Below are 10,711 nucleotides of genomic sequence, written 5' to 3'. Positions count from 1 at the left end.
TTCAACCAGGAAATAATGCGATAATCAGGAAATTGGGTTCTCTATTTTCTGTAAACTTTAATCCGATAACTTCATTTTTTAACACCTTGTTTTAAGTTAATTAACAGTAGATGGTAAATAAGTATTGTCCTTTAAACAAACATGTAATTGTTCCATCTATGGTATTTTAAGAGGTTGGTCTATAAAAAATAGGAGTTCCTACGGTGATTCTAGACGTATTTTTATATAAAATCCAATGCAATTTTTCCCCTTTTAATTACAAGTAAAATTTAACATACTATAAATCAATACCATCTACAATCCAACATTCAATTTCAGTTACGAAATATGATATACGTCCGTATCTTTTTTCCCTTTTTTCTCCCCCCCCCCCTTTTTGTTAATGGGGGTGGTACACAAAAAGTCTCTAGGCGTCGGAAAACTGACAAGTGAAAAAAGAAGGGGAAGGGTTGAATGCGTCTCTGATGCTTGATAGAGTCTACTATTTTTTTTCTTTTTTTTTTTTTGTTTTTGCCGAAATGAGCAATTAATATACTCTATACTTATATTTCTCAAACAATTTATTGAATTCAGCACATTTCAGGAAGTTTTCAAAATTTGACTTTTGTGGGGGCAAATATATGCAATATACCGCATATAGTTCTTTTAACGCACTTTGAAATTTTTTTTTTCAAATTAAAGTGCGTAAATTTTCAAAGTGTGTTGTAACAGTGGCATAATTCCTAGTTTTGGCGCTGGGTGCTTAAATTTCTCTAGATCGGTATAGTATATCTCGGAGTCTATAGAATCAAACCATAGGGGTAAACTTTGCGCCTAGAAACCGTGTAAATAAGGTCCTTTTTGACACTCGAAACTGTTATAGGCGCCCTTGCAACACAGTGTTTTTGGCTCCCCTGGATGGCAAATTTCCTAGTTAATAGGCGCTGGGCGCTTTCTCTAAACCGGTATAATATCTGTATAATATAACGTGATAGGGGTAATCTTTACGCCCTGGCGCCTAGGAACAGTGTCAATTGGTTTTTTTAGACACCTGAAACAGTTACATGTAGAGGCGATCTAGTACCATAGTGTGCCGGACTTCCCTAAGAGTTTGGGTGCTAAGTGCTTTCTCTAGATCGATACTAAGTATCTGTATGTATTATATCACATTATAGGGGTAAACTTTGCGCCCTGGTGCCTAGAAACGGTGTCAATTGGGTCCTTTTAGACAGTTAAAATCGTACGAGGCGCTCTTGCGCCATAGTGTTTTTGGCTCACCTAGGTGGCACAATTCCTAATTTGGGCGCTTGGCACTTTCTCTAGACCTTTAGTATCTGTAAAGTATCATATTATAGGGGTAAATTTTGCGCCCTAGCCCCTAGAAACAGTGTCAATATTGGGTCCTTTTTTACCCTTGAAACTGTTAGAGGCGCCCTTGCTCCGAAGTTATCCGGAAAAAGTTAAATATAGGAAGCATATGAAAAAAACTTATATATCCTAAAAAATTAAGAAAACCAGAGAAAATTCGGATTAGACAATATCCAGTTAAGTAAAATTATTTATGTAAATTTGGTAAGATCATGCTATAGACCCGATATAGTAATATGTTTTATGCAAATAGAACAATCATTAAACTTTTGAAAAAGAAGTAGGTATTACATGATTGGCAACAGTATTTTTTTAAATTCTAAATGTGAAGGAAAAAGATAATGACCTTGACCTGACATTGCCTCTAATATAAAACGGTCAAATATAATTTCACTGATACTATCACTTACTGATATTGTCTTCTTGATTCTGTGAAAATTTCATGAATTTTTAAATATTAGAAATATGAGAAGAATCCTACCTTAAAGCAAATTATTTTAAAATATATGAGTTCACCAATCAGAAAATTTCACAATTTTATGCTTTTTTTGTAAATCAGTCATGATATACATGACTTTGTAAATCAGTCATGTAATAGACATTACTATTTTTATCATAATTAAGTCCCTTTGGTTAAAATCATCGCATCTTACTGAATGTCACCTATCATGGATCATCATTGAACATATAATGAATCAATGTGAACAGAACTCATCTAACCAAAAACTATATGTATGATGAAAATTGATTGAAAACTGCTCAGTTTTCAATTTATGACAATGCATCTTGTCCGAAGTGTAATTACCATGTAGAAGATCATGAACACTTTTTTATGGATTGTCCAGCATATAGTATTCAAAGAAATAAAGTAAGAAAAAACTTAAATGAGCTTGATGTACCTTATGATCTAAAAATTCTTTTACAAGGGAGTTCAGAGTATTCGTTCCATACGAACCTCAATATCATAAAAAATGTTCATGAATATATCAAGTCAACAAAACGTTTTTAATCATATTTTCATTTTTAATATGCACTCTTGTCACTTATACATGTTTATATTTATTATACTTATTTTGATCTGGATCTGTGCGAGTCAGGGTGTGGTTGCGTGTGTGAGTGAGGGTGTGTGTGTGAGTGTGTTTGAATGCGTATGTGAGCACTCATATCGTAATATGAATTGTAATTATTTACTGTGTTCATTGTATTGTTACCTTGACCTGTTATATAGAGAGGGTATTTATAATAGGCTTAAGCCTGTTGCCCAATCTATTCAGTTTACTGAATAAATATTGTTTAAATTTATGACAGAGAATGTTAACACCTAAACATTCATAGGGAAAATCCACATTAGTCTTTGTGTACAAGAAAAAAAACTTTTAAGCATTATAGACACATTATAACCGCAATAAATAAAGGAAATTCGCGTCGCAACTTTATTTGAAGTATTCTATACTGGTTGCAAGTGACGAGTCCATAATTTAACCTTACTTGTGTCTTACATTACATTTATCGGCAAAAACAAACGATAATTATTTTTATTTTATCTTGTTAAAATACTGTCTTACTTACAATAGATCGGTTTTGATTGCGAGTTTACTGATCATATTTTTTTTCTCTAGAGTGCAAACAGCTGATTAAGTTGGATGCCGATCTCGATGTTTAAAAACATTAAACAGTTTACAGTACACTTCTGCTGTCGCTTTCTTTTCCCAAATATTTTTTTTTTCGGTCAAATCATAAGTATCTAATTCAATTAGTCATATATTGCCCTTCTTGTTATGTAATTTTAGAGATGAAGTATCATATGAAAGCCCAGATCAGATGCCGATCGCGATGCAATAGCGTCGAATGTCAAACACTTATTTTTTAAGATTTTTCTGAAAATATTAAAAAAAAAACAGAATTCTTTAATAGTCTTGGAACTTTATTACTTCGATTTTACTTCATTTAAAACACTAATTGCGTCTTTATAAGGCGATTACAACTTTCTCTGGGTCTAATCATACAAGTGCCGAATTGCTAGGCTACCGCTTTTTTTTAGAGCGACACTGAGCACTAGCGACAGTTTTCACTGGTACACCGGGCTCTCCTAAGTGGCACAATTCCTAGTTTTGGGGCCATTTTTCATAGTTAATGGGTGTTTTTACATCGGGTTCGATAAACACTAAATATAGTCGATTTATAAACTTTCTGCCCGTATTCACGGTATTGACCGCATGTTTTGGAACTAAAGAATCATGACAAGGTATAGATGAGCAATTTTTGTTTCAAAATTCTGAAAAACCATCAATATTTTACGAAAAGTGTCTTCAATCTCAGCTATCCGATTATTCATGACAGATCAGAACAGTTCTATATTGTAGCTTAGCATAACCGTTAATCATATGCATGAGAATGAATCTTTGATATGTAAGAAAACATACATTTAGAAAGTAGATGTAGGCGAAAGCCCGTCCACTTATCTGAAGAGAATAACTTTGTTTGTTATACCTTAAAAAATTTGTTCCTATTTAAAACTATACAGAAAAAGTCTAACATTTTTAATGTTTTGCTGAGCGGCGCATAGAAAATCGATGTTGGACTGCTGAGTGAGATGTTGGACCGCTCGGAGAGATGTTTACGTTTACGTACGTCACAGAATGGGCGGAGCTTAATCTCATTTTCATTCGTAGGTGTTAAACAGTGACAGATCTCATGTTACATTAGGGAATATAGTACAAATTATACATGACTATGTCAAAAAATATTTAAAAGAAATGAAAGGTATACCAAAACATTTATTGACAGAGTTCTCAGGCGAAATGCATTTTGTCGGACCCTCGAACCAAACTGTCTGCCTTCGGCTTAACGGCCTCAGGCAGACAGTTTAGTTCTTGGGTTCGACAAAACGCATGTTGCCTCAAACTCAGTCAATAAATGTTTAATATTGAAAAAACTTTAAATTACTGTTCAAAAAAAAAATTTCTAATGTCAGACCTTCTGAGATGATTACAGAAGATGTTAAAAAAGAAAAGTCTACATAGTGAATTAATTTTAAGTAATGCAAATGAATCATCAGGCCTGGGGGCCATAAAACTTAGACAAGCTCACTTTTGATCTCAGTCTCACTTTTTCCAAAGGAATTAATATATAGTGGAAAAGTGAGACTGAGATCAAAAGTGAGCTCGTCTAAGTTTTATGGCCCCCAGGCCAGATTGAATTATCAGTTATTTCTCAATTATTGACATGTGTAGGCCAACATGAAGTTATAAGGACCTATGTGAAGTGATACTGAACCACAGTGAAAGAAAATATGAACTATGTGAGAGGTCTTGTTCATTTTTTCTCTCTGAGCTCAATATCAATTGACATGGGTCCTTATATAAACCACATTTTGGCTAATATGTTGATAGTATGACTTTTAGGGTGAGCACAGATAATTGACGTCCAGTTTTCATTTAGTTCAGACTTGCCAAACTGCACATTTGGTGCGTCTTTTGTATGTTGCTTTATCAAACAAAGCCTGTACGGGGCTATTATTTCAATCAGTACAAGTTTATTATTTAGTTAACTTTTGTTTTTATTCTAACCAGAACATTGCTTTAGCGTTTGTTTACGAAGCGATGAATTGTGGGTCAAAATTACTGTGTAAAAAATTTTATGGAATGAATGTGCAATATAGTCCAAATTTTCTTTTCGCTCAGGCTTTGTCGTTAGAGCTTGCTGTGCTAGTTATAATTGTATTGTTATATAATCACTCAAAGTTAATATTCTGAAGATGTTCGAACTGAACAGACTTGGCTGTCATTAGATCAAAATTACCCAAAAAAAATGCTTCTTATATCTGCATAATATATGAATTATAACAGACGCCACATTCTACATAACTGTGGTTAACTGCAGGCAAACAATGAGCTGAGCAATATCATATTTTGCTGGTAAGCATGGTAAGCTATTGCATCAGTATCAGCCAATAAATATTTTGTGAAAAAGACTTGTATGAACAATGAAATACTGTAAATCGTTTTAATTCCACGGTGTTAAAATTTCACGTTATCTCAAAAAGTACCAATTGCGATGGTTTTAATTTCACGCTGCAAGAAATTAATTTAAAATATTGTATAAGCATTTATATGCTTTAAAAACTAATAATAAAATTCACGATGGGTTTATTTTCGCGGAAAATTAATAAATCGCGAACATAGCGAAATTAAAACCATCGTGAATATTTCCCAATGTACAGTAGTATACACTTATTTTATGACTATGAGGTTAACAGTCAAACTGTTGTCCTGAGGTAGACCTTGAAAAATGTTGCCTGAGGCTGAAGGCCGAGAGCAACAGTTTCCCAGGTCTTTCCCACTACAGAAGAACAACAGTTTGATTATTTTACTGAGTAGTCATTGAAAAAGTGTTTTATTACCTAACTTACTGTAATGATTAATTAAATTGGAATAAAAACACGCAGACAATCAATAAAGGGTTTTAAGAACTGTTTAATCACATACTTGTGTATGAATTAGCTGAACACATAATATAAAGATAAAATTAATATTACATGTAGATAATTCAAAGTAATTCTTAAGGTCAGACAACACGTTCCTCAAATATATGTTTTGTATCTCTGTTATTATATCAAAAATTATTCATATTTGTCATTCTCTTCTGATTTCTACATTGTTTTCAAATTGTTTTTAAATATAATTACACAAAAAATTGTGTTAAAGGCCATTTAGAAGATTACCCATAAGGGCTATATAAGAAATATTACCCTATGCTCTCTTAGCCAAATGCCTGGTAAGGTATCCTAATTTTTTGTGAGGAAGCTTGTTTAAGTACCTAGACTTCAATGACAAATTCTTAGGAAAAATTATATATATTTTTGAGGAATGTGTCGGCTGACCTTAAAAAAATTGATTGATTGATTGTTTGTGTGTTTTATTTGGGGAATGAAGCTAATTTCAACTTATGTTATCTGATATAACATAACTTGGTTTACGATTTATAAACTGTAATTATTCATTCCATATAGTTTAATTTCAGTGTAGACAATTAGACAATATTTCTTCCAGAAAAAGGTGTCAAATTGAGCATTATTTAAGAAATGAATAACCTCCGAGATCTAGAAATTTTGTTTGAAAGACAAAAGCCGAGGCGTTAGCCGAGGGTTTTATATTTCAAACAACATTTCGAGACTGAGGAGGTTATTCTGCACTATTCACGACAACAAGGACTTTATTTCTATTCTACCAAAGGTGATAAATACGGCTGATTGTTTCCTCTATAGAGAAACGAATTAGGTCACCATGTTTCGATTATGCTGTTCTATTTAACACCAGAGAGAAATTTTGTTGACTTACCTATATATATGGAATGCAGACGATTTGAGCTTTCGTTGCATTAAAAATAGTCTTTATAAATTACAAATTTGTTCGTAATATGTATTGATCAGTTACAATGAATATACAAAAACAAAATCATGTTCTTGTTTTACTGCTAAAATCACATTGTTTAATGTGAAGGGAGGTCCGTGGAATAGCCCCGCTTAGCTATAAAGTCCGACATTTTTCAGCAACTTGATGCAATTTACAGTGTATTTACTGCAAAAGACAACACATTGATGCGGTCTAAACAAGTATTTCATTCTACAGCCAAACATGCATTTGAATTGTTCAGATTTGATACGTGTTTCTGATCTGATAATTTTTTGATGACGTTCATGATTTATTGGAGAATAATGTCCGGCGGCTTCCTTTGAAGTTTCCAATAACCGTGGTAGAATTTAAAAGTAACGTTAAGCAGAGTTATACGTTTTTGACGTAACTCATTGTGACGTAGGCAAGTTATGCCATACAAAATATTATATGTTCCTTTGAATGATTCAGCCAATGAAATTGCTTGATACAAGTGAAATTAAATTATTTCAATTTAATTAATTATAAAGCAGGTAAATAGTGATGTTGTGATCATCAAAAATCTTGAATATCACGGTGATGCTTTGACCAGGCAACAGTTCATTCTGTGACCTGGCCAACAGTTCGACTGTTTCATAATCACGAAAAAACATTAAATAAACGTGAAACAGTTGAAAATGCCTATAACAAATTATACAATAGGTTAGGTAATAATGAATAAATATTGATTGTGGCCCACAACATTAGCATGATTAGAGAAGTAGAATGGTACAAACAAGTCGATGCTCATATGTTTGAAATTTTGTTTATTAAGATTTTTCTCCCATCCATGATCCTGGTAGTTGCTGATGCCTGATGCTAAATTACATAATTAGTTTAAATTAGAATGCAATAGTAATTGAACATAATTTATCTTTTCAGAGAGAAGAAAACTGGCTTTAAAAGAAAACCGGTGAGATTAAATTAGATGAAATGTATGATGAATCAGGATGTGATCATTTGGTAAGTGGAAGTTAATTCAATAATGAATTGGAATGTATAACAATTGCACGAAAAGAAAAAAAATTATTCAAAATTTAATAAAAAAAAATGAATTGAAATACTGAATTTTGATTTACCAGCTGTGAGCTACAACAAGATTTTTTTAAAAGCTAGGGCTGAATCCATATGCCCCCTCAATGATATATGTGTATTGTTTTGATTGACATACATCAGTTATCTGATACATACAGTCAAACTTTGTTTAACTCCAACCTGAATTGAACAGGAAAGAACTTTGAGATCAATGAAAATAGGAAAATTAAATGCATATTTACTGAATCTTGCTGGTCAGTATTTTGTTGACTTTAAGGAAACTCTAAACACTGCACTCTAAAGAGCTCTACTTACAGGGAAGTTTTATGCAGTTAGAGTGATCTGCCCTTAGCCCTTAGGTTTGAGATTTCTGCTTACAAATAGTTCTATGTCTTTTTGAACATTTTCCTGTGAAATGAGGCACATACATTACCCTACTTATATTTATTTTGATAAGTTTGTAAATATATTTTTCATTAACAAAAAACATCAAAGTTGACAAATTGAAAATTTTACAAACAATGCATGTTTTAAGAAAGGGTACATTGGCCACTCTTGTTGCCTAAAGAAGATGCATCCACTTTCAATATTGCATGTTAAGCTATACCCCGTGATTTATCAGTTTTAAGTGAATTTGTTTAAGACAGAAACATATCAAAGAAGAGGCCCATGTTCCACATTGCTCACCTGAGTAACTTGGCAGATGCAGACCTTTACCAGATTCCCCCTCTTGCTATACCTATCATGCCCAACAACCTCCTTCCCTTTTATGTCCCCTACAGGTGAAACCGGGGGGACTATAGGTATCCTCTGTGTACGTTCGTCTGTCTGTCCCCATCAGTCTGTACAACTTGGTTTTCAGCACTTTTTTTCTAAACGCTTGCAGATATTGAGCTGAATTTTGGTATGTAAGTGTATCTTGATGAGTTACAGATCAAGTTTGAATTTTGCTTCTTACATAGAAATATATAGGGAAACCTTTTAAATCTTCTTTTCAAGCACTTAAAAGCCAGGATAAGTAATATTTGTATGGAAACATCCTGAGGTTATGTAGATTCTAGTTCATTCAAATTATGATCCCCTTTGGGGTTAAAATTCAAGCCCCCCACCCCCCCCCCCAACTTAAGTTAACTTTAAGTTCTGATCTGATATGTGTTTTTCCTAGCTGATGTGCTCAGGTCAGTGCTTTAGCCCCTGGGCCTCTTGTTTTTGTGTGTGTGTGAGTGTGTTCAGTTTGTAATATTTGAGTTTTTATATACTTTAGAGGCATTCACCAATGTCATTACTAATGACAAACAGGAGAAACGGAGACAGGAGAATGGAAAGACTGATCTTCACAGACAGCAGTCAAAACAAAGCAAAAAAAAGCGTTCAGTAAGTCTAATTTGCTAAAAACTATATGAAAAAATGATCTTTTGGGATTTATTTTTAAACTAATCGGCCTACATATCAAAGATATTTGTTAATTAATAGTCTTCTTTCATCATGTGTAGCAGGTTTGTAGAGGAATTCAATATTCTTTGAAATTTTTGATATTTTGTGTCAATCAGAATTTTTACAAAACTAAGGCCACATAGTTCATTATCATTGATACTTGTATGTAGATATGTTTTTAAAAAGTCTGTATTCAACTATGCACTTTTTCCCTCAGAAACTGGAAAGAAGAAAGAAGGCTGTGGAACATCTTAAGTTATCTAGACGAGTCATTGCCCCAACATCTAAAAAGAACTTGACGGAGTGCATTCGGTTGGACATAACTTCACCCGAGAAGACTGATGACAAAAACTCAACAAAGAGGGTCAGGCTTCCATTTCCCTGGAAATCAACCAGACTGTGCAAGGGATTTTTCTTTGGCCATTTCCAGGGATTACTCCTCATAGAGGTAATTAATTTTCTCAGATATTTATAAGCTCTTCTGAGGCGTGCGTCGTGCGGTGTGCATTAACTTTTTAGCTTACCTGAGCCGAAGGCTCAAGTGAGCTTACATGTATCTGATCAAAATTTGTCTGTTGCCTATCATTGTCGTAGTCATTGTTGTTGTCATCATCGTTGTCGTCGTCATAAGCTTTTCACATTTTCATTTTCTTCTCAAGAACCACTGGGCCAATTTTAACCAAACTTGGCACAAAGTATCCTTGGGTGAAGGGGAATCAAGTTAGTTCAAATGAAGGGCCAGGGTTTCAGATTGGCATCGGCCATTTGCCGATAAAAATTCAAAATGGCCGGAAAAAATCAAATTAATCTGCCAAAATGGCCTATGAGTTTTACATTGAGCAGACATAATGGCCGATTATTTTCTCTATGTAAAGGCCAGTCGTATAGTATTCTCCCATTCAGATCCAATTGTTTTTTAAAATACTTTCCGCTACTGCAGATTCAATCAGTCAATGTCATTTGGGTATTAGATTCTGACAAAAAATACTTATATTTTATTTCCAAATCCAAGAGCAATGAGCATAAAAGTAGTGATGAATGTTTAAAACATCGAAGGAATCCATGTCATGTTGTTATTTCTACCGCCATGATTGTACATGTGGTCGGACTAATAGCAGGAAGCGGACAATATTGCAAGGTTTCACTACACAAAGGAAAACATTTTTAATCTAGGCAATCTTTAAATGTAATTATACATATAATGAGAAATACAGGTCTTATTTTTGGATAATTATTTTTAAAAAATTGTAATAATAAGAAATAAATTCATGGCTGTAATGAAAGGGATAGGACTAATATCAGTAAAACATCCATTGAATGGAATTAAACAAAACAATTTCCATTTTGTTTGAATAAATTTATTTTGTTTAAAAGAGACAAAATAAATATTATTTTCCAGTTTTTATTAAAAAAAATTAATAAACATTTTTTTGTAATTAAATGATTGTTTTGTAAAAGTCAGA

The 10,711-nt window shown here is 33.2% G+C and overlaps 1 protein-coding gene across 3 annotated transcripts; it reads left to right on the top strand.

Moving 5' to 3' along the window:
• The first annotated feature begins 3,478 nt into the window (after positions 1 to 3,478).
• On the top strand, positions 3,479 to 9,738 carry LOC134270278 (uncharacterized). Of its 3 annotated transcripts, none has more exons than XR_009992762.1 (3): positions 3,479 to 3,592; positions 9,079 to 9,188; positions 9,466 to 9,734. XR_009992762.1 is itself a non-coding variant. In XM_062752470.1 (3 exons), exons 1-3 carry the CDS (start codon positions 3,961 to 3,963, stop codon positions 9,721 to 9,723), a joined length of 423 nt encoding a protein of 140 aa, XP_062608454.1. In that variant the 5' UTR covers positions 3,630 to 3,960; the 3' UTR covers positions 9,724 to 9,738. The 3 variants fall into 3 exon arrangements, 1 of the variants encoding a protein (XP_062608454.1); XM_062752470.1 differs by lacking the exon at positions 3,479 to 3,592 and adding an exon at positions 3,630 to 4,015 and having other exon boundaries at positions 9,466 to 9,738; XR_009992763.1 differs by lacking the exon at positions 3,479 to 3,592 and adding an exon at positions 7,648 to 7,742.
• The last annotated feature ends 973 nt before the right edge of the window (positions 9,739 to 10,711 follow it).

Source organism: Saccostrea cucullata, unplaced genomic scaffold (genome assembly GCF_032062105.1).
Source record: "Saccostrea cucullata isolate Sc308-1 unplaced genomic scaffold, CSIRO_AGI_Scuc_v1 ctg23749, whole genome shotgun sequence".
Taxonomy (NCBI): domain Eukaryota; kingdom Metazoa; phylum Mollusca; class Bivalvia; order Ostreida; family Ostreidae; genus Saccostrea; species Saccostrea cuccullata.
Note: the sequence above shows the minus strand (reverse complement) of the source record. Positions and strands in the feature narration are given on the sequence as shown.

Bases quoted from the DNA above. Each gene is read 5' to 3' on its own strand.
- LOC134270278 (XM_062752470.1), top strand. From the start codon at position 3,961: ATGTTTACGTTTACGTACGTCACAGAATGGGCGGAGCTTAATCTCATT. The intron at 4,016-9,078 runs GTAGGTGTTAAA...TATATACTTTAG, and splicing joins GCTTAATCTCATTTTCATTC to AGGCATTCACCAATGTCATT. The intron at 9,189-9,465 runs GTAAGTCTAATT...TTTTTCCCTCAG, and splicing joins AAAGCAAAAAAAAGCGTTCA to AAACTGGAAAGAAGAAAGAA.